Raw genomic sequence first — 25,002 nt, 5'->3', positions numbered from 1 at the left:
CCATTAAATACGGTAGACCTATGATTTCTAGATGTCATGGCAACGTCCACTCGCGACACTGGACTTGCGAGGCATCGACGCAGACTTTCATTTCTTCTTTGCCACTGATTAGCTATTGATACCATACCATAGATAGACTGTATAATATATAAATACCCTGTGAATTGCATAGGGATCGATGTGAGCTCATGAATATTCATGCGCAAAGGCAAACTGATTGGCTGTAGTCGTGTTCTGAGACACGGCAGCGAACCGGCAACTTTCAGAAATAGAAGAGACAAGTATCGTAAACGAAGTGCCGGTTTGGGGACGGTTCCGTGCCGTGCCGGTGCCGTATCCAGTGGAATAGCCTACGTTCACTTGAATGGTTTCTATTATTTTCGGCGAGCGATTCGCTGCCGTGCCGCTTCCGTGCCGATTCCAGTGGAAATTGGCCTCACCCATGCAAGGGAGCAGCCCCAAATGGCAAAATGACTACTCACGGTAAAATCATTTCCAAAACAAATTTATTTTTATTTAAAAAAGTGCTACATAAACTACATAGTGCTACATTCAGCAAAAAGTGCCATCATCGTTTGAGTGAGAGACAGATCGTACGCGCCAACACTCTTTATAAAAGAACTAGGTTCTAGGCTAGAATTCTAGAGCTGCCGGCGCGCAGGGGCACAACTTTCAGTTTTTTTACATCCCATAATTCATTACCAGAACACATTTTTTTTGTTTCAGTGAGATTTTTTTTTACTCAGTAACGCTTGTGCTGTAAAATGTACCGAAGTACATTACTCCAAAGGAAATGTACTTAAGTAAAAGTAAAATTACACATTTTAAAAAGTAGTTAAAAAAGTACAAGTACACAAAAAAGCTACTCAATTACAGTAACGCGAGTAATGTAATTCGTTACTTTCCACCTCTGCATGGGGCTATAACAGAAAGTATAAATTAAATATGAGAGAATATATACTTCTTAAAGCTGTGGCTTGGCAGAACAGACAAGCTTTAGATTGGCTTTTAGCAGAAAAGGGGGGAGTTTGTGCTCTTATAGGTGAAATGTGTTGTACCGTCATTCCAAATAATACTGCCCCAGATGGATCATTCACACTTGCGATGAACAACCTAGAGGAGTCGGGTGACTGGGAGAGGATGCTCTATGGGGAGATAGATTGGAGTGACACTAGAAAGGAGACCGGAATGTGAGAATCTGACATCAGAAGGAGGTCCTATTTTCTTAACTGGTGACCTCGCCATGTGAACCACAACCATTGCAGACAGTGTAAACAAATGGACATTGGACTAATGGGTTCCAGGGCATGGTGGCTGCGAACAGCAGCAACTACGATGCCCATACCCCCCACGTTATATAGTATACCGGTACATGACGATAATCAGAGCTATCCAAATCTATGCAAGCTTGTTGACAATTTTAGTTTTTAATTTATATTATTTACTTATTTTTCGAAATGTCATTTTTTGAGTTTCATATTTTTATGTCATATATTCTGAAATGCTAATTTTCAATGCATGCTGAAAATACTATGTTATGTGTGAATTCTAGTTAGACATGTTAGACATTTGATAGATCTTTTTTGCCTTAGCCAGGTTGAGATTCCTGAACATGCTTAAAGGTTTTTAACGATGATCAAATGTAGTGCAAAATCTGACCTAAACGACTGTTATGTTTTTGTTGTGATCTTAGCAGTCACAAAAGGGGAGATGTGTGGTAGAAATTAATGAGTATATTCTATGGTAAACCATGATTTGTATAAAGTCTTTTATCTTTAATGGTGGAACACAGGAATGTGCAAGAAGCTGCGGGGTCAAGCCATGTTGACCTCAGCCTTTCAGCCTTGGGTCATCTTGGCTACGGGGTTAATCCATGCTGACCTCAGACCGGGGCTTTGTTGATAACATGCTGAGACGAAGATTGACTGGGCGGAAACCTCCATTGTGACAATGGAATTCTTGTATTTTTGTGTGTATAAAGAGAAGCTGGAATCGATGTTCGAGCAGTGACTCTATAGACCTACTCAGGCTGTTATCGTTGTTGTTTTTCTTCACGATAAAGTCATTTTTCAATTCTTGCTCCGGACCCCTCGATTTCTTTTACACTCTCTCTCTTAAATTAGTCTAAGTGTTTTAAATCTCGATTAATCTTCGACACATCCAGATACACGATGTCTTCCTTGCATCTTTGGTAAAAAATGGACAGTGTCTTTTTTGACCACAGCATTATTCCTTTTGGGTGCATCATAACCCTCTGCAGGACTTCATTGTCTGTTCCTGTTTTTTGGTTAGGCATTTGGAGACTTAAAAGTTTGTTGGTGTGAGGTCTTTTAAGTTGTCTTTGGGTGTATGCGATGTTCCTTAGAACCACTTTTGTCGGTGCTTCGTCCCTGCAGCCTGATTCTATCACCATCTCAGGAATTTTCTGCATAGAGTCCAAAAAAAGGCTTCTTGGTAACTTGGTTTTCAAGGGTTTCTGCAACTGATGAACGTGCATCTGCACGGACTGGCCTTCTTTTGAGTTCAGTGGTACTGTGGCACACCTTATCTCCTCCTGTGAATACCACATCTGCCTTCAGGGTGACCTCATCTCTGACTTCGACAGTAACAGCAATGGGGCAATCTTCAAACCGACAGTATCCATTTCATTTGAAGATGGCGTGATGTCTAAAACCAAAGCTGCAGTATGGGTGAACTGACCTTATTCCACTTGCTATCACATTTGTCCACTGTAACCCTTGAAAACATTTTCCTCTCTGAGATTTCCTCAGGTCTTGCCATTCCTTTTTATCAAGAAAAAAGAAACATGGCTGCTGTGGCACACAACATGAGAAAAATGTCTCCTCTGCCTCACTGCTCTCTGTTGACATGTAAGCAGATTCAGCCAGGTTGGATTGCTTTTCATTATCCTGGAACACATTACATTTTCAGAGTTAATATGAAAAGTTTTTGTGATATGAAATTAAAAGAGTTAAATGAGGATCCTTATTTTAATATTTTGCCACTACTAAAACAGAACAAGCTGTTTCATATAATGCTAAATCACCCCAAGAATAGCCCTGAAAATAGTGTCATTTTTTTTTTTTAAAGTACACCATTGTTAATAACATAAAATATAACACTAGATATTTGTACCTTTTTGTTTAATTTTTTTTGGACAATTACCTAATTTTTATTAGGTAATTAGGAAAAGTAGGAATACCTTTTCAAATTAAGATGAACATTCATCCTCTTGTTCCAAAGGTGGAGACAGATGAGTGTCTCCAACATCATTGTCATCCTTTATAGGTAAAAAGGCACAGAAAAGCATTTTAATTAATAGTCTAACAGCTTCTATATAATGTAATCAGACATAAGAGCATACAGATCACCGTAAATTAACATTACATTTATTTAATGTACTGGCACAGTGTCAGTACATTAGTAATAGTCAAATTTTCTGAAGTAGTAGGAACTGAAAACATAATTTCATGTAATGAACAGCAATATATCCACTTATTGTTCTGCTAATATCTTACAATGACAGCACTGGATCTGACATCTGTAAGTAAACATTTGAGTCTCACATTGGTGTACAACCAAAGATAAATAATCAAATAGTGTCTGACTCACTGTACAGTGGCCACTCTAACAATAATTTGTATTCCTTCAAATTGTATACGACAAAAGTAATGGCATGGGTAACAATAACAAAATGTTTTGACTGTAACATCAGAGAATTTACCGAAGAGGCGATGTGTTCCCTCTCCTCAGCATCAGCATCTGTCACTTTTAAGTTTGTTCTTTATCCCTGAGATGTCCTATAAAAAAGTCACAATATTTTCATATAAATTTTTCTAACCTATTATCATTTGTAGCATATATTTACGTTTTCAAAATAACATTAACACCCCACTCCACCCATTATGTTGTCATTAAATCATTTGACAGACGACTAAATACCTTCCAAAGATGAGCAGCGGTCTTATAACGTTTTTGCCGATTCACTGATGTATTGGGCACTTCCAGGCTTTTGCAGACATCTCCCCAAAGGCCATCAGCATTGTAATAACTGCAACCCTTTATATTGGTCCCAGGTTGTGCCAATTCTTCAATACTTTTCAGTATTTGTTCCAGGCTTTTGGAAGTTCTCCGTGTCTTGAAAATGACATAATTAGGACATTTCAATAGGATCACAACAATAAATTGTATTATATCCCACACATTATTGTGTAATTGAATAGTCATCACAAGAGTGAAGACCCTTATTTTTCAAAGTTGTGAGTTAAGTGAAATACTTGCCTTTCCAAATGTGGTGAAGGTGCAGGATCTGGAACAAATACATACATAGTTATATACGATTCAAGCCCTTCTTAGAGTGGTTATATTTCTATCAAATATAATAATTGGATTTAAAAAACGTTTTTTTTTTTTTAAACATTATATTGGATAGCTCTAGTTATTTGATAATAATTAGTTGAACTAACTAAATTACATCATATTGAATAGCTATATTTATTTTACAATAATTACTTGGACTAACTCAATTACATTATACTGAATGGATTTACTTAGTTTAAGTTGGGGCTACATATATTTATTGGAACGAAATTCTGCCTAAAATTGTATAGAGATTATAGTGGAGATGGTGCGCTCACTTTCTGTCATTGGGGGTCAAGCAGCTAAGCTGCGAGAAAACCTATTGTTTTCGTACGACCTCTTATTATTATTTTTATTATTATTATTATTATTATTATTCCATTGGAGTGGATGGCAGCCCATAGAACGCCTTGCGACCAATTTTGTTTCACTGACACTGTATACCAGAGGTGTCAAGTAACGAAGTACAAATACTTCGTTACTGTACTTAAGTAGAAATTTGAGGTATCTTTACTTTACTCAAGTATTTTTTTTTCTGACAACTTTTTACTTTTACTCCTTACATTTTAACACAATTATCTGTACTTTCTACTCCTTACATTTTTAAAACATTCTCGTTACTCTTGGTTACGGTTTTGTTTCAAAAGTTTCAAATGTGCGCCATCCAAATATACTGATTTCTAGCGTAATTGGATGAAGCATAGAAACCCATAACACTCATTGGCTTCTCTGCGTATGACGCAAAACAAGAGGCTGTAGTGCCGAGAGACGGGAGTCGGAGGCGGAGTCTCCAGCACAAAGTTTTAATGAACACAATACAAAAAGACGTTCATTCGTAAAGTCAAAACCGGACTAAACTGGACGGTCGTTCCGTCCGCTAAACGGGTCCGTGCTAAACACCCCCCCCACCCATAGTTCCGTGGGTGAATTATGTTATCCAACACAAGGCTAATTTAAATATGCAAAGCGCGGCAAAGGTCAGTGTCAAAAAGATATACTGTTGGCAACTGTCACTGCGAGATGGCTGAAGGCTTTGAAGACAGAGGAGGACATCAAACGCTTCCACATCCCTGGCCCTATCTTGAAGAGGTGTTTGAAATTGTGGGAAGCAAAAACGACTCATGGTGCATGCGCTGCAAACTTTGCCAACCAAAGAACCATGTACTTTCAGCTTTCAAGAACTCTCCGTCTAATCTCAAAAAACATATAGAGGTAAGCTCTGTATTATTATTATATTATAATAATGGTCGATTTAAAATGCTTGCTACAGCTTGACTAGCATATAAACATGCCAAAATAGTGCACTATATAGGGAATAGGGAACGAGAATTCGGACACTACGCTGAACATTTCTAAGCGTCAGTAAATGCGCCGGGTATTTGTGTGACGCAGAAAGATGCGCCCACATCATGTAAACAAACCGGGCACTCACGAGGAAAGCTGGAGGTTGTATTGATGTTGAATGTTACATTTCCTTGTTCATGTATTTTTTTTATTAATTTTGAATGTTAAATATTCTATGTTGTCAATTATATGAGGTCCATTAGTTTAGCTGTAAATGTTTAAAAAATATATATATATTACGGTTACTTTTTACTTTTATACTTTAAGTAGATTTTAGAGCCTGTACTTTTCTACTTTTACTTAAGTAAAGCGGTTAAGTTGATACTTTTACTTTTACCAGAGTCTTTTTAAAATCCAGTATCCATACTTTTACTTAAGTAACGAATGTGTGTACTTTTGACACCACTGCTGTATACACTACACTCATACCGGTGTTACAACACAGTAATGCATACAGAGGCCGGTCTCTCTCCCCCTCCCCCTCCATCCATACATAAACACACACGCACACACACATTCAAGACTTTAGGGTAATTAGCATCTTACCTGTCACTTGGATTACTCATCCTTTCGTTGAAGTTGGGCACACATTTCTTTGTCTTCAGTAAATTAACGAACTTTACAGTGAAAATATTCGCTCAAGTGTGACGCTGCAATTACCACCAGACCGTTGTAGAAAGAAAGTGATTGACATAATGTGAAAGCCAATCACTGCCCTGGAAAGACGCCAATTTGACCTTTTGACCTCCGTATATTTAAAATAGATTGGAGACGCAAAACCAGCGCAAGAACAAACGATTTCTCCTCAGGCCAACAAGGCCCCTGTTTCAGAAGCAGATATTTTGCTCCTGGAAAATACCCCAATGTTCACTGTGCTTATTTATTAGTGTGAATGCTGACACAGCATTCACACTATTGTTCTTCTGGAATTTATTAAAGTTATTATTTATCTTCTTCCGTACGTTTTTCAGCACCTTTCAACTCATTCAAATTTTGCGCTACAGAAACCATTCAACCATCAAAATGTTCAGCAATGGCGCAAACTTTTTTCTGTATTTAACAGCGTTTGCGTAAATGATATGATCAGTAACAGAGGCACGTCACTGATAGGCGCCCCCCGCTCCTTCGCCTCCTCCTCCCCACACTATAAGCGCTCCAGTGCGCGCCCCCTCTAGCATGCGCTGGAGCGCGAGACCTTTCATTTGAATCGTGTTGTCATCTGATGACAGGGACCTCAAGCTTTTGACTATTGCTGTTTTCACAGTTTTTGAATGGTAGTGTAGTGATTATAGCAGGTCAGCGCCCAAACAACAAACTCACCTGTTTCCCACTATTATCATATTTTGCACCATTCCAGCGCACGACTGTGTTGTGAGAGAGAGAGAGAGAGAGAGAGAGAGAGAGAGAGAGAGAGAGAGAGAGAGAGAGAGAGAGAGAGAGAGAGATGTTTGATTGACGGTTTTGTAGCAATAATGAAAATCCTGTTTGCCACAATCTTAATCGTTTATTGTAAGGGAATTTGGTGTGATAGATTTGAGGCTCTAAGTTATTTTCTATCTTATTTAAGGCCTTTCTCTCTCCTTCACTTGAAAAAAAAGTTTTATCAACAAGCTGTTTTTTCCCATTTACCGTTTTTCTGAGCTTTTCTTTTTAACGTTTTTCTTAGTAAATACCTACACACGTTGTATGGGTAATGTCAAGAAGGTTGGCTGACTAACTTGTTTGGCTCATTTTACTATTTATTTGAACTGAAATAAAAGTTTTCTTTGTCTTTAATTCTCTTCACCAGAGTTCACCAAAATTGCTTATTTTACATGTTCAAATCACACATTATTTTGCCTGCTAAGTGTCTGCATACCCCCCAGAAAGTGGGTAGTTGCGCCCCTGATGTTCAGCTCATTCACATAGAGAAAATCTAAAACAGTCATAATAATGTTTTGATGTAAAACAACTATTCTGACGATTTTTTTATGTCTTCATGTTTATTTTGATATGAACAAACAGAGGAACCTTAAAATAAGATTATCAATCAATCATCTGTCTGTAGATACATCACAATGTCAAGTCTGGAATTTCAGAAGTTATTCAAATGTGTGTTGGCAGCTGGTAATGCTACACCTTGCTTCTTTAAGCCACAGTCACTGTTTGCTGTGAAAAAAAAAGTAGAGCAAGAGATAGAGGCTGTTATAGAAAAGCATAGAACAAGTGTAATTCTCAGAAAGGGCTGCATCAACTGTACCAGTCCTGAAACCATATTAAAAGGCATGAATTTGGGGAATAAAGGGCAAGTCAACAGTAACCAACTCCAAAAGTGGAGGACCTGAGGAGAGAAATACACAAAGTTAGAGATAAAATCAACATATTGAACTCGATGAAGACTCAAAGTGTGCCACAGTAAACATACAGAATTGTTGGAATACACAAAGCAACAATCCATACAAACTAACAGAATACAGATGAGATTGGATGAAGCGATCAATGCACTAAAAAAGGATTTACTGGCACAAAACTGGGACATAATATACCATAAAAGAGACATTGATAGTGCTTATGAAACATTTATTACTTTGTTTAAGTCACTTTATAATAAAAACTGTCAAATCAAAGAATATAACAGAAAAGAAATAGATACTAAATGTCCATGGATTAGAAAAGGGATTAAAAAATGCCTGCAAAATAAAAATATGCACTATACAGAGGTTTCATAAGACAGAGAACTAAAGATTCAGAAAATAAATACAAAAAGTACAAGAATAAGTTAACTAATATTATAAGAGCAGGCAAGAAAGATTATTATAGGAGAATTATCCATTCTCCAGTATGCACTTTGATACTGGGAGGGATTTTGAATATGATTTACTATAAAACCATATAGTAAAATGTCTTGATATGTTCTATATTGATAGTCAGGATAGGTCTGAACAAGAATCCATTGAAAATATCAGCAAACCTCTTAAGGAATAATTATAATACATTTTTGAAATTGAGGAAATTATCCAATCGCCAGTATACACAGAGTGGGAGGGATTTTGAATATGATTCACTATAAAACCATACAGTATAATGTCTTGATATGTTCTATATTGATAGTCAGGATAAGTCTGAATAAGAATCCATTGAAAATATTAGCAAACCTCTTAAGGAATAACTTAAATAAATTTTTGAAATTGAGGAAATTATCCATTCGCCAGTATGCACTTTGAGAGTGGGAGGGATTTTGAATATGATTTACTATAAAAACATACAGTGAAATATCTTGATATGTTATAAAGTGATATTCAGGATCACTCTATACAGGAATCCATTGAAAATATTAGCAAACCTCTTAAGGAATAACTTAAATAATTTTTTGAAATTGAGGAAATTATCCATTCGCCAGTATGCACTTTGAGAGTGGGAGGGATTTTGAATATGATTTACTATAAAACCATACAGTAAAATGTCTTGATATGTTCTTTATTGATAGTCAGGATAAGTCTGAACAAGAATCCATTGAAAATATTAGCAAACCTATTAAGGAATTAATTTTAATATATTTTTGAAATTGAGGAAATTATCCAATCGCAAGTATACACTTTGAGAGTGGGAGGGATTTTGAATATAGTTTACTATAAAACCATACAGTGAAATGTCTTGATATTTCCCATAATGATAGTCAGGATCACTCTGAACAGGGATCCATTGATAATATTAGCAAACCTCTTAAGGAATAATCTTAATACTTTTTTGAAATTGAGGAAATTATCCAGTCGCCAGTATACACTTTGAGAATGGGAGGGATTTTGAATATAATTTACTATAAAACCATACAGTAAAATGTCTTGATATGTTATATACTGATGGTCAGGGTCACTCTATACAGGAATCCATTGAAAATATTAGCAAACCTATTACGGAATAATTGAAGTACATTTTTGAAATTGAGGAAATTATCCAATCGCCAGTATGCACTTTGAGGGGAGGGATTTTGAATATAATTTACTATAAAGCCATACAGTAAAATGTTTTGATATGTTCTATAGTGATAGTCAGGATCACTGTGAACAAGAAACCATTGAAAATATCAGCAAACCTATAATTTCCCTCATGTTTAACCGTTGCACCGGGTATAAAAAACTGCTTTCCCATCCATTTTGGCCTAGTCGGGCACCGTACCGTACGTGCAGTAATAGATGCAGTAATAGATATTAAGCGGCGGCTGGCTTGACGGGGCTTTTCCAAAGTGCGGCTGGCGTGACCGCAGTCGCTGTACAGTGGGGGACACAGCAGTGCTCTGCGTAGGTTGTCTCCTGCCTCTGAAAAGGTCCAGTTTTTAGATGTTTGCGGTCTTGATCCATGTTTACAGTATCAAAGTCAGCAGGCTAGCGCGATAAACACACAGACCGGAAGCAACCGAACTGTATTATTTGAAACAGGAAGTACGTCACACAGCTTAGTGCATACACCCTATTACATTATAGAAAGAAGGGCCATAAAATCTGTAGGCCTATCCATAGAATATTTTCTAAATTAAATTTCTAAATTAATTTTAATATTGATTTTCACCTATCAATCCACCTACTACACGGCAACTCTATAGCTACCTTTCTGTAAGTGCCAAAACAAACGTTAGCTCGTAATGCTAACTCGTCTAAAAACAACTACTGTATAACATGTGTCACACTATTGATACAATGATTTGTGTTGATTTATAACAACGTTTCATTTATTTGCGTTCGTGATTTTCACAAGCCCTCTGACAAAGTTCCAGCGAGCCAAGTCCCAGCCAATGAGGGATGAGTTCCGCCATGAATATTCACGAGCTTCCCGCTACCACCCTGCAAAAAATAAACTTGCAGCCCGGCATCCTGTTTCTGCTGCTGTTGCTGCTCCCGGTTGACCACTCCAAGATGGCAGCCGTATTTCTCGCGTCCCAGCAGCCAATGCTCCGTCTATGCTATAAGATGTCTATGTCTGCAGCCAGACCCCTCTCGACCTATGGTCAATAAATTATTCAAGTGTTTTAAATTTTGATGGGCGATTCTATTTTGACCTGCGCAGCGTTCCTAGACAATACGGTACTGGTATAGTGAATCTGGAAATCCAATGACCAATTGCATTCGAGTTAAGCCATCCCACGTGATGCTACTCAGCCAATCGAATCTGTGCATTCCCGGCGCAGGCTGCCTGGCTCACAGACAGGGAGACAGTGAGCGCGAGAATTACAGCGAAAGAAGTCAGATAATAGTGAGTAATACAGCGGGAGAAGGCAGATAAGACAGCGGGAGAAGTATGAGAATGACAGCGGGAGAAGAGGGAGGAATACAGCGGGAGAAGAGTGAGTAATACAGCGGGAGAACTTAAGAGTGAGTAATACAGCGGGAGAAGAGTAAGTAATACAGCGGGAGAAGAATGAGTAATACAGCAGGAGAAGAGTGAGAAAGACAGCGGGAGAGGAGTCAGTAATACAGCTGGAGAAGAGTGGCGAGACAGTAAAGAGACAGACAGAGTGAGCCGGAGACAGAAAAATAACTACACATGGCGCTCTCTAAGAAGAGAAAAGTGGACAACAATAACAGAGCTTTTAACCCAAAATGGACACTCATTCATGTTCATCCTTCCCCCGGGGAACACAAAACCAGTCCGTCTCATATGCTCACAGACAGTGGCACTCATAAAAAGTGCCAACGTGAAACGCCACTATGAGTTAAAGCACAAAGTTTTTCACCAAACATACCCACTCAAGTCTGAACTGCGGTCACAGAAAATAAGCAGTCTCAGAGCCCAATATGAACAATCCATCCGGATCCTGACCCATTCATTCACTACCCAACAACGTTCTAATGAATGTTCCCTCAGAGTCACTTGAATTTTGGGTCAACACAAAAAGCCATTTACTACGGAGCCCCCCAAGGGACATGGAGGAAAAAAAAAAAATTGGTTGAAAAAAAATATATAATTTGGTTTGCGAGATATCGCAAAAGACTTTGCGAGATATCGCAAACCAACTTCCGGGTCAGAATTCAACTTCCGGGTCAGAGGAAAACCAACCACAACGATGGAGTTCGGGAGATTCATCGATGTTTATTTTGAGCTTGGCCTCAAATATTCGGACATCTAAGCCATACTTGCCAGTAGGCACGCTTTCCAGATAAGTGAGAGACATCTCAAGAGGATACTGCGAGATAGGGGACACTCTCGCCGCAAGGCATACTCTGACCTGTCGGTCCTGGTTGATTTTATTAGCCACCAACTGCAGTACTCCGGACAACTTCACGGGTACCGATGGATGTACGCTAAATGCAGGGAGCATGGACTGCGTGTGAGGAAAGAGGATGTGCGGTTGTTGTTAAAAGAGCTCGATCCAAGAGGAGTGTCAAGAAGGCTAGCGAGACGTCTCAGACGACGAAACTACTTCTCTAAAGGGCCGAACTTCATATGGCACATTGACTCTTATGATAAACTTAAGCCATATGGCATTTGTATCAATGGAAGTATTGATGGCTTCTCAAGGAAAATGATTTGGCTCAATGCTTACACGACAAGCCGTGACCCAAAGTTGATCGGAGGGTATTACATAGAAGCAGTGCAGCGTTTGGGTGGCTGTCCCAGAGTTGTGTGCGGCGATCTTGGAACCGAAAATGGCTACGTCAGAGGCTTTCAGCGTTTCCTCGTCCCCATCCAGCCAGACTGCACCATTGACAGTTACTTGGAGGGAGCCAGCACCGCCAATCAGAGGATTGAATATTGGTGGGGTTTTCTCCGTAGGGAGTGCGTGGAGTTCTGGTTAACTTTGTTTGCAGACCTCAGAGACAACGGTTTCTTTGATGGTGGGTTTCTGGATAAAGGTCTCCTTCAGTTTTGTTGCATGGGACTCATCCAGGTGAGTAAATTAATTATCTATATATTTTTTCATGTGTATATATGTGTAGCTTATGTGAGCGAGATATGAGGGGTAGGATTAGAGGAAGAAGAGGAAAAGTAGAAAAGGGAGAGATAAACAGAGGAGTTGACAGAGAGGGACATGAGAGGAAGAGACAGGTTGGGGGGGATGAGGGTGAATGCAACAATGTTGTGCTTGATTTAATTTGGTAGGCTAATCGCACTAGTGCGACAGGTTGTTAATGAACAGATGCTGTCTTTGAGACACAGAGAGGATGATGCACGCCACTGCTTAGAGGGCTCAAAATTAACAATCACCAAACTGGCTAAAGTAGTCGTTGTTGTGTCCAGCCGCCACTTTGGCTGGACACATCTTGTCCTTCAGCTGCAGAGAGCTGAGAGCAGTCAACAGTAACCTATAGACACATTTTGAAATAAGCCATTGAAGAACTACTCCGAAAACATACACAACAACCTATTTAATTTATCCCAAATTGCAGAAATCGGTTTACTAATTAATTAAATAGGCAGTGTTCAATGTATAAAGTTTGGTTTTAATTAAAAGGAAATGTTCTAAAAATGTTTAGCATTAATATAATAATTATGGGTATACATAAACAATATACAGATATAGACATTCATATTATTGTTCTATGGGGGGGGGGAAACAATTCTGAATCAGCAAAAGTTGCTATTGGCAGGTTAAACTCTTGTCCAAATAAGTGCAATTTTTTCTACAATTATTACTGCACACAAGGATATAATATTGATTGTGAATCTCAAATGTATTTTTATGCTACTGAATTTTTGTGCTTGCTGGCACCAGTGCTACCACTTAAAAAAAATCTGCGAACAGCCCTGGATATGCATTTATAGTTCTTCCTTAATGTATTTACTGTTTTTATATTCTTGCTTTTAACAGGATGAGTTGGATGACACTGCACAGGTTTGGAACACACACACCATCGGGCCATCGAAAAATCCTAACGTCCCCAGCGGTCGGCCGAACGTGATGTTTGCAGTACCTGAACTCTATGGGACAAGAGACTTCCTTTCCCCAATTGAAGATGGTGAATTTCAACTGTGCAAAAACGAATGCATCTTTCGCCAGACCAAACCGTGTGATCCAGATCTGTATGAACTATGCAACATCTTTATGGCTGAGTCCAATCTCACCCTAGCAACAGATCCATATCAGGCAGTGAACTTGTACATGCACCTCAGAGAGGCCATCAGGGCATGTGTGTAGGTCAGGCGTATTTTGTGGTCACATATGTAAATAATTCACCTTGCTGTTCTGTTCCTTTTATAAGTTTGTGGTCACATATGTAAATAATTCACCTTGCTGTTCTTTTCCTTTTATAAGTTTCCTTTAAAGGTCCCATGACATGAAAATCTCACTTTATGAGGTTTTCTAACATAAATATGAGTTCCCCTAGCCTGCCTATGGTCCCCCAGTGGCTAAAACTTGCATTTGGTGTAAAACGAGCACTAGCTGTTCTGCTCGCCTTTGAAAAAACTGAGGCTCAAGCGCGCTGATTTGGAATGTCTTTATTTATGTCGTCATAAAGCATCTAAGCTCCTCCCCTTACTCTGCCTGGCCCGCCCAGAGACGTTGGCCAGCCAATGAGACGCAACCGTGAGCGCCACATGTGTGTGAATACACACACTGTAACGCAAGTGTTTCTTGTCGGTGCTTTGACGTCTCTTGTATTTCCACAACGAGACTGTCGTGGGGGTTATCTGAGCCATGGTTGAGAAGGACCTGATAGAATATCATTGGATTTCAAATGATGGGACCAAAAAATGTATGTATCTATCTAACTCTGAACTTCTGATGGCCAATCAGTACAAATATTGACATGTTACCGACAGAAAAGCATTTTGAAATTATCTGTGCATTTACAACCTGTAGTTTCAAATACTGAGAGAGGGGTTAAAAACGACAATACACGCTATTCATGTTTTGTTGAGACTGGAACATTTTTTATTACTGTAACTATATTGCTATCCCCTATTTAATCCTGGTGTGGAACTCTGAATAAATAAATTGCCAAACAAGTTTAGTGCTGTTTCCTGGTATTTTCAGGCCACATCTTACACTGGCCACATTAGCTAGATGAAAAACTTGGCAATTCAAATTCAAATTCAAAAAAACTTTATTTGTCCCCAGGGGGCAATTGAGGGCACATAGCAGCAGCATTACAAAGGACAGGGCCATGTCCAAACAAAAACAAACAAAAACAAACAAAGAAAAACAAACACAGCTTCACCAGTCCATGTGGGGAGGGCACAAGCCCGGGTGGGGGGTTTAGGAGGAGTTGAGGAGGTGAACAGCCTTGGGAACAAAGGTTGCTTTTCTCCTCTGTGTCCTACAGCCGAGGCAGCGTAGTCGGCGCCCTGAGGGGAGCCACTCAAAGGCGGGATGTAGAGCGTGTGAGGGGTCCTGCATAATTCTTTTGGCTAACCGGAGTGTTTGCTGGTCGTGGAAGGAGGAGAGAGTTCTTATTGAAAGTCCAATTATTTTAGAGCAAACTCTGGCCGTACTCTCCAGGCGGTTTCTGTTCTGGAGGGTGATGGAGTGGAACCAGCAAGTTATAGAAAATGTGCAGATGCTTTCAATGAAGGAGTAATAGAAAGTAAGCAGTATGTTTTTGCTGACTCCAAAGGAATTTAGTTTCCTTAAGAGATACTTCCGCTGATGACACTTCCTAAGGATCTCTTCAGTGTTGGAGGAGAATTTCAACTGGCTGTCGAAGATGGTGCCCAGGTATTTATATTCCTCCACCAGCTCCACCGGCCTCCCGTGGATTGAGATGATGGATGCTGCGGCCAGCTCTCTCTGCCTCTTAGAAAAGGTCACCACCATCTCTTTGGTTTTACTCACGTTCATCTCAAGGCATGAGCTGTCGCACCACTCCACAAACTCCTGGAGAGCTGATCCATGCTGCTGTGAAGGACCTGAGAGCAGGGACAGGAGAACTGTGTCGTCTGCGTACTTCACCAGGTGACACTGAGGCTGTGTGGATCTGCAGTCATCTGTATAGAGGATGAAGAGCAGAGGTGAGAGCACACAGCCCTGAGGGGAGCCCGTCGAGGTGTGTCGGAGGTCGGAGAAGGTGTTGTTGACCCGGACTCTCTGTGACCTGTCGGTTAGAAAGTCCATTATCCACCGGATGAGCTGGTCGTCTAGATGGAAGTAGGAGGTGAGTTTGTTCGCCAGGATGTGGGGCTGTAGTGTATTGAATGCAGAGGAGAAGTCTATAAACAAGAGTCTGGCTGATGTGTTGGGCCGCTCCAGATGTTTGTGTACAGTGTCAATGATGAATGCTTTTGCGTCGTCCACACCTCTGCCTGCGCGGTAAGCATACTGTAGTGAGTCCATCAGGGTGTCGGTTACAGTGAGGATGTGTTTTTTAACAACCCTCTCCATGGCCTTCATCACCAGGGAAGTGAGGGCCACAGGCCTGAGGTCGTTCAGAGTGTTGATGGTGGTTTTCTTCGGGATGGGGATGACTATAGAGTGTTTCCACAGCTGGGGGACTGTGCTAGTGTCCATGGATCTCTGAAACAGGGTTTGGAACACTCCCCCCAGCTGCTCAGCACAGAACCTCAGGACGCGGCCACTGATGTTGTCTGGGCCAGGAGAGCTGTTCTCCCTGGTCTTCCTGAGGGCTCTGACCACCTCCTCTGTTTTAAAGGTGAGTGTGGAGTCACCAGGTTTCAGTGTTGTTAATGTATCTGCCAGTTGGGTGGAGTTGTCAGTCTCAAACCTGGTGAAAAAGGAGTTGAGGTCGTTAGGGAGAGATGTAGAGCTACTACCCGCCACCTGGATGGTTTTGTGGTTGGTAGCAACGGTGTTAACAGCAGCCATGGTTTTGAGGCCCTGCCAGGCTGAGCGAAGGTTCCCCTGGATGAATTTTTCCTCAACCTTGTTCTTGTACTTCAGCTTAGCAGTTTTTATGGCGCGCTTAACTTCCCTGTTGACCTCCTTCTTTTCAGACTCTGAGCCAGTGAAGAAAAACCTTTTTTTCTTGTTAAGAATTTCCTTCAGTTCTTTTGTAATCCAGGGCTTATTGTTTGGGAAGATGGTGACCGTTTTGGAGGGGATGATGTTGTCCACACAGAAGTTGATGTAAGATGAGACGGTGTCCACTTGCTCCTCCATGTCGTTTGAAGGGGTTAGGAGGTTATTCCAGTCAGTGGATTCAAAGCATCCTTGCAGCGCTTCGATGCTGTCGCTAGTCCACTGCTTGATGTTTTTAATAACCTTCTTTGCCCTCCTTATGACAGGTATGTAAGATGGAGCAAGCAGGATGGTGTCGTGGTCGGCAGTGCCAAGAGGGGGGAGGGCTATGGACCTGAAAGCATCTGGTACAGAGCCATAGCATTTATCCAGTGTCCTCCCACGGCGAGTGGTGCAAGTTACATATTGTTGAAAGCCTTTGAGTGATTTATCAGGAGAGCAGTGGTTAAAATCACCCAGGATGAATTTTGGGGAGTCTGGTGAGATTTGTTCTAGTCTATTTAATGAGCTTTTGATGTGCTCAGTGGCAGTAACTGCGTTTGCTCTGGGGTGTATGTAAGCCAGGATGATAAAAAGTTGAGGAAACTCTCTGGGGAGGTAAAAGGGTCGTAGGGAGACAGCCAGGAGCTCGATGTCAGGGGTGCACAGTTTCTCTCTCACTACAACTGTGGAGCACCAGCGGGTGTTAACATAGAGACACACACCGCCACCATGTTGTTTACCGGTGCGCTCACTGTCCCGGTCGAGTCTGAGAGGGGGTGCGAAGCCATCAATATGCGTCGTGCTTTCTTCATCGTTCTTATTTAACCACGTTTCGGTGAAAGCAAGAATAGAGGCACTTCTGTATTCATGCATGTGGTTAACGTTGGCTTGTAACTCATCCATTTTGTTGCGGAGGGAGCGCACATTGGCCAAGATGATAGACAGAAGTGGCCGTTGTTTAAATTTCTCCCGTTTAAGCCTAGCTTTAATTCCTCCTTTTTTCTTGCCCCTTCTAGTTACCTTTTTTTGATTGTGTACGCTGGATGAATTTTTGCGGATTATTTAATCGGGAAAAGTATCCGTGGTGCAGGTGAGATGAGATGAGAGTCTGAGCTGCAGCAAAAAGTCTCTTGTGTAGGTGATTTTGCCGTCGGGAATATTGTTCCGATTTGCAGAAACAGACTCACAGATAATCCACATTTGAAGAATAGTCACATTTGAAGAATAGTCAAGTTCTTCAAAAGAATAGTCCATATGAATGCGCGGATATCCAAGCCGGAAAAAACAGTTAGAAAAACAGTTAGTCCTCCAGGGAGCTTATCCTCGGCCAGGTAGCGATTCAAAAACAAACAAACAGTGATACAAAGTATCACTGTTTACAATGATGTTTACAATGATGTTTACAGTGATACAAAGTACGCACCGTACAGGCAAATGGAAAAAAATCGTCCAGTATTTCTTTACACAATGCGTGAAGTAGGGTAAGAGACAAAAAGTAGGGTAAAAGACAAAAAACAAGGAAAAAAGCTGCTCTACGTGCCGACCGGTCAACCGCATGAGCAGTGACCATGGTAACCTTGACCAGCAAACCTCTTAAGAAATAATTTTAATACATTTTTGAAATTGAGGAAATTATCCATTCGCCAGTATGCAATTTGAGAGTGGGAGGGACTTTGAATTGCATTTATTATAAAACCATACAGTAAAATGTTTTGATATGTTCTATAGTGATAGTCAGGATCACTGTGAACAAGAATCCATTCAGAATATCAGCAAACCTCTTAAGGAATCAATTTAATACATTTTTGAAATTGAGGAAATTATCCATTCGCCAGTATGCACTTTGAGAGTGGGAGGGACTTTGAATTTAATTTATTATAAAACCATACAGTAAAATGTTTTGATATGTTATACAGTGATAGTCAGGATCACTGTGAACAAGAATTCATTGAAAATATCAGCAAACCTCTTAAGAAATAATTTTAATACATTTTTGAAATTGAGGAAATTATCCATTCGCCAGTATGCAATTTGAGAGTGGGAGGGACTTTGAATTGAATTTATTATAAAACCATACAGTAAAATGTTTTGATATGTTCTATAGTGATAGTCAGGATCACTGTGAACAAGAATCCATTCAGAATATCAGCAAACCTCTTAAGGAATAATTCTAATACGTTTTTGAAATTGAGGAAATTATCCATTCGCCAGTATGCACTTTGAGAGTGGGAGGGACTTTGAATTTAATTTATTATAAAACCATACAGTAAAATGTTTTGATATGTTATACAGTGATAGTCAGGATCACTGTGAACAAGAATTCATTGAAAATATCAGCAAACCTCTTAAGAAATAATTTTAATACATTTTTGAAATTGAGGAAATTATCCATTCGCCAGTATGCAATTTGAGAGTGGGAGGGACTTTGAATTGAATTTATTATAAAACCATACAGTAAAATGTTTTGATATGTTCTATAGTGATAGTCAGGATCACTGTGAACAAGAATCCATTCAGAATATCAGCAAACCTCTTAAGGAATAATTTTAATACGTTTTTGAAATTGAGGAAATTATCCATTCGCCAGTATGCACTTTGAGAGTGGGAGGGACTTTGAATTTAATTTATTATAAAACCATACAGTAAAATGTTTTGATATGTTATACAGTGATAGGCAGGATCACTGTGAACAAGAATCCATTGAAACTATCAGCAAACCTCTTAAGGAATAATTTTTATAATTTTTTGAAAAGCAGGATGTTATCCATTCTCCAGTATGCACTTTGATACTGGAAGGGATTTTGAATTGAATTTATTATAAAACCATACAGTAAAATGTTTTGATATGTTATACAGTGATAGTCAGGATCACTGTGAACAAGAATCCATGAAAAATATCAGCAAGAAAATCATAAGGAATTTTTTTAATACATTTTTGAAATTGAGAAAATTATCCATTCGCCAGTATGCACTTTGAGAGTGGGAGGGACTTTGAATTTAATTTATTATAAAACCATACAGTAAAATGTTTTGATATGTTATACAGTGATAGTCAGGATCACTGTGAACAAGAATCCATTGAAACTATCAGCAAACCTCTTGAGGAATAATTTTAATACATTTTTGAAAAGCAGGATGTTATCCATTCTCCAGTATGCACTTTGATACTGGAAGGGATTTTGAATATAATTTACTATAAAACCAGAGTAAGATTTTTTTATATGTTCTATAAGGATAGTCAGGATTACTGTGAACAAGAATCCATTGAAAATATCAACAAACCTCTTAAGGAATAATTGTAATACATTTTTGAAAAGCAGGAAATTATCCATTCTCCAGTATGCACTTTGATACTGGGAAGGATTTTGAATTTAATTTATTATAAAACCATACAGTAAAATGTTTTGATATGTTCTATAGTGATAGTCAGGATCACTGTGAACAAGAATCCTGTGAAAAAAATCAGCAAACCTGTAATATCCCCCATGTTTAACCGTTGCACCGGGTATAAAAAAACTGCTTTCCCATCCATTTTGGCCTAGTCGGGCACCGTACCGTGAGTGCAGTAATAGATGCGCAACAGATATTAAGCGGCGGCTGGCTTGACGGGGCTTTTCCAAAGTGCGGCTGGCGTGACCGCAGTTGTACAGCGTCAGCAAAATTCAACGGGGTATTTAGTTTTCATGGCTTTCCGAGCCAAACTGACGTGAGGAGTCGATGGATTGTGAACATACGCCGGGATGCATATGTCATCACCACTCACTCCAAGGTCTGTAGCAGACACTTTAGTCCCGACAAGTTGATTGAGCCAACTACTCCTCAGGGTCGAAGGAGACTTGCAAAAGGTGCCGTAGCGACCCTTTTTGAGTGGAACCAGTATACAGTCGAAACCCCAAGGCGCGGCGTGTGGGAGAGAGTTGATCGGTTCGTCGAAACTGCCCCTCCGGAAGATGAAGTTGATCTCCTATTCAACGATCAAGACTACTGCTCTCTCTGAACCGACTGCCATGGATATGTCCGCATCCGCTGCTGAAAGCGTCTCAAATGAAGTACAGGAGCCGAGAAAGGAGCTACAGGAGTTACGTCTCCAGCGAGAGTTTGGACTGCAGCGGTTTGCTGGCTCCGACGCAGACATCCGAATTTACACAAGGGAAGTCACTTTTTCACAGTCACATTTTTTGTATTAGTCTGTTATTAGCATAGTACCTACGTGACGGGGATATGTGTCAGTCAGGGACATTGTTGATTAGAAAATAGCTTTACGTTACAGATTAATTTATGGTACTGTACCAAATTATTTCTTAATAGGTCTGTGAATGATTAATAGGACACAAGTAGTGGCATGTTGAGAGATGGTGTAATTGGAGTTGGGGATGTCCATGTCTTATCAGAATTTTTATATATGAATGTGACCACACCAATAGTACAAAAACAAACAACATTTATAATACAGATTTGTGTAAAGACTCACAGAGACGTGTTTCCAATTCAAGTCTACAAAAGTTTATTTTTAAATGGTTGAAAAAAAGTCATGTTATTATTCTATGAGATGAAAATAGGAGCACTGAAGCGCCAGCGCCAGAATGTGACCGTCTCCAACTCCACCAATGCTGGTCCTAGAACAAAATACTATTAATAAACAATTGTAAAAATGTATGAATTGAGCAGGTAACACCCTACTTATGTTGGGAAAAACGGTCTGTCTAGCTACTGGACCAGATAAAATGAGACGGAGAGGTAATAAAGTCTATCGGCACGAGGACCTTGGATTTATTAAGTAAAGTGGCAACGGTTATACAGAGTCATAATGCGTGAGAGATCGAATATGTCTAAGTCCCTAATCAGCGCTGATGGTTCGTCTGGAGCTTCGCCTCCGTGGAAGGTCTGCTTCAGAAGAAGGTGAAGAGTCCCTGTGTGATACAGTCTTATGCTGTATCCTCCTCTCGATGAGGTGTGTGTGTTTGAGGTGTGTGCGGTTCGGTGTTTTGGCTCCCAGGCCCTGAGAGGGCTTCGTAACAGGGAGAGTTCCTCGTGTCTCCGGTGTGATAAATTAAAACGGGGAGTGCCCCCCTGAAATGTCTCGTGTGGTAATTTAATGTGGCTCTGAGGTCCTGGTATGGGCAGGTGTATCTCTTGGTTCCTCCTAACGGGGAAGAGCTCTCAAAATGTCTCCTGTGTGATAAATTAATGTGGCTCTCAGGCCCCTAGTATCTGCATGTGTTCCTTCTAGTGGGGGAGAGCTTCGAGGTGTCTCCTGTGTGATAAATTAATGTGGCTCTCCCGTTCTGGAGATGATACTGGTGCATTGTCTGAGTGTCCACCATCTGCCTGCCTGGGAGATGGGGCCTTCAGCTCCGGCCTTGACCTGACTATATATTATCATGTTTGTGTTATGTGTTCGTTGGGTTTAGAGCAAGAGTCGACTATATATTAATGTGCCTGCCATATGATGTGCTCATCAGGTTATTTTTCCCAACACTTATCTACATGCAAGTACACGGCAAACCACCAAACCGCGCCTCCCAAAGATACGGCCCGGACAAGAACACTACTCTAAAAAGAGAGCACAGAGAACACATTAGGGCATTGGATATCCACACACATCAGGTTGTCTTACAGGAAGTTGGTGCAGTTATTGAACTGCACCCAAAGAGGAAACTAAACAAACCTGTCAGCTGAGTGCCAGGGATTAGTTACGACGCCATCCGGTAGAGCAACCGTTGCGTAGTGGCACAAGTCACAATACAGGTAAAAGGGAGGTGACTGAGGCTGAAACAGATATATGGGAGAAATACAGGTCACCCTGCTACATAATATATATATATATATATATATATATATATATATATATATAAAGCGGACTCCAAGAATCACAATTATTCCAATGTACCTGTACTTCTGCTGTGCAACCGACAATAAATATCTTGTTTATTGAAAAGTTGTAGCCTTGTACTCATTACCTTGACTATATTAAATTGTGTGTGAAAAACAGGGAGACATGAAAAACATTCAAGTTGGTGGCCCTTGAGGACTACACTTAGCTACTGCTTAACCGAACAAACACCACTGAACAGGGATGAACACAGCTTCCTGCCTAGACTCTAAAACTGTGGTGCCTCGCTCTTCCCCATCAACCTGTAGCACAAGGCTCTCACGCTGACCTGCACTGCACAGCTTCCGTTTTGGGGAAGGCCCAGCAACGCCTCTTTTACCTCCGGAAGTTGAGGAAAGAACACCTTCCTCAGAGGCTGCTGTTTAACTTCTACCGCTGCGCTATAGAGAGTGTGCTTACATACTGCCTGAATGTATGGTCCTACAGCTGTACAAAGGCGGAGCAGGCAGCCATCCAGAGGCTGATTAAAACAGCGGGAAGGATCATTGGAGTAGAGCTGCCCGACATCTTGTCCATCTCCTCCTCCCGTTGCCTGCAGCGCTCTAAACGCATCCTCACAGACCCTTCTCATCCTGCCCATCATCTGTTCCTGTTACTCCCGTCAGGGAAAAGGTTCAGATCAAAAAAGGCACGCACCTCCAGGATGGCAAAGAGCTTCTATCCCTGTGCAATAAGGCTCCTCAACAGCTTGACCACCCCACTCCCCACCCCCCTTCATCTCCCCCCGCCCCCGGCCCAGCCCTCCCTGCCCCCCATGGACTGCACTCTAAGGGCCTGTGTCCACCAAAAGCGTTTTTAAAAGACGGAGCGCTCCGTGCACTGCTTTCAACGCGTTTGTGCGCGCCGCTCAAAAAAGACGCACGAAGCGTTTTTCGTTTACGTCATTAAATACATCATCGCTTGTATCCATAGATACACAGCTTTTATCTGTTGGCTCCATCATATGGCATCTGACACCTGAACGTCCTGGTTACTCCTACAATTTGCGAAATGAATCCGAGAGTGATAGCGCTTCTTGCCGTGGCAGCGGAGGTTGCGGACGATCCCCCTGCGCCTGTCGTGGTTGCCCGGAGGAGAGTGTGGGTCCACAGTATTAATCGTGGCAGGGGGCAGTACGGGGAATATCACCGGCTGTGCCAAGAGCTCCGCCTGGACGAGGATCGCTTCAAGGTCTATTTTAGACTCAACCGGCAGCAGTTTGAAGGAGTGTTAACGTTTATTGGGCCGACCATCGCCAAGATGAAGACCAATTATAGGGAGAGCATCAGTCCCGCCCAACGGCTTTGCATTTGTCTGAGGTGAGTAGCATAAACTGAAATGTGTCTTTCGTTAAATACCAACTGACGTTAGGTCGATAGGAGTTAACAGGAGTTAACGGTTTGGCTTCTTATTAATTCAATAAATTAAATTAATTAAAAGTTTTCATTTCATTTAATTAATAAGAAGGCAAACCTTTATTAGCAGCTGTGCAGTTCTTTTTTGTTTTCTAATTAACTGAAGATAATGTAGGCTATCTTTGTTTATGTTGCAGGTACCTGTCAACTGGAGACTCCTACAGGTCCATAGCCTTCAGCTACAGGGTGGGGTTCTGCACTGTGGCGAGGATCGTGAAGAGTGTGTGTGAGGCCATATGGCAGTGTATGGTCTCCACATACATGCCTGTGCCAGGGGCAGAGGACTGGAGGAAGATAGCTGGGGACTACGAGAAGCTGGCAGACTTCCCCAACTGCCTCGGCGCCATAGACGGCAAACATGTGGTTATACAGGCCCCACCGTCTACTGGCAGCCAGTATTTTAATTATAAGGGGGCATTCTCCATCGTCCTTCTGGCGGTGGTGGATGCCCGCTATCGCTTTAGGGTCGTGGATGTGGGGGCCTACGGCAGGAGCAGTGATGGAGGCACGCTCTCGTCTTCGGCCTTTGGCACTGCTCTGCGGCTGGGGAACCTGGACCTTCCACCTGATCGACCCCTACCTGGAGCAGACCATCTGGGACCCCAGCCGCATGTATTCATTGGGGATGAGGCTTTTCCTCTGCGGAGGAACCTCCTGCGGCCCTACCCTGGCCAAAACCTGGGGGGAGAGCGGAGGATTTTCAATTTTCGGCTGTCCCACGCCCGGAGGATTGTGGAGTGCGCCTTTGGCATCCTCGCCAACCAGTGGAGGCTCTACAGGAGGGTTCTCGGCGTGTCTCCAGAGGTTGCAGAGAGCGCCGTGAAAGCCACCTGTATCCTCCACAACTATATGCGATGGGATGGTGAGGGAGAGGATGGCCCCCGCACTCCAACTGTGCCATCACAGGGTGCAGTGCAGAGCATCCCCAGGGTCGGCAGCAACAACGCCTCCAGGGAAGCGGTCGCAGTGAGGGAGACCTTCAACCGCTATTTTTCATCTCTGCCTGGTCGAGTGACTTGGCAGGATGGAATTTAGTTTATAATTTTTGCATATATTTAAATCAAAAAAGGCGAAAAACCAAAACTATTAATAAAATTTCTTAAATCAATCTAACATTCATGTTGTATGCTGGATTACTTCTG

General features: G+C 41.2%; 2 protein-coding genes and 1 long non-coding RNA gene across 3 annotated transcripts in view; 2 read left to right on the top strand and 1 right to left on the bottom strand.

Annotated features, from left to right (window-relative positions):
- LOC132464803 (uncharacterized) overlaps positions 1–25,002 on the bottom strand; it is a 216,888-nt gene that overhangs the window by 14,888 nt on the left and 176,998 nt on the right. The window lies entirely within an intron of this gene.
- LOC132464640 (uncharacterized) lies at positions 11,653–14,662 on the top strand. The gene is made up of 2 exons (XM_060061137.1): positions 11,653–12,565; positions 13,487–14,662. Exons 1-2 carry the CDS (start codon positions 11,972–11,974, stop codon positions 13,811–13,813), a joined length of 921 nt encoding a protein of 306 aa, XP_059917120.1. The 5' UTR covers positions 11,653–11,971; the 3' UTR covers positions 13,814–14,662.
- On the top strand, positions 23,248–24,895 carry LOC132464632 (uncharacterized). The gene is made up of 2 exons (XM_060061125.1): positions 23,248–23,764; positions 23,998–24,895. The coding sequence occupies exons 1-2, from the start codon at positions 23,457–23,459 to the stop codon at positions 24,893–24,895; spliced, it is 1,206 nt and encodes a 401-aa protein (XP_059917108.1). The 5' UTR covers positions 23,248–23,456.

This window comes from Gadus macrocephalus, chromosome 1 (assembly GCF_031168955.1).
Source record: "Gadus macrocephalus chromosome 1, ASM3116895v1".
Lineage (NCBI taxonomy): Eukaryota > Metazoa > Chordata > Actinopteri > Gadiformes > Gadidae > Gadus > Gadus macrocephalus.
This window is presented reverse-complemented; position numbering and strand designations above follow the sequence as displayed.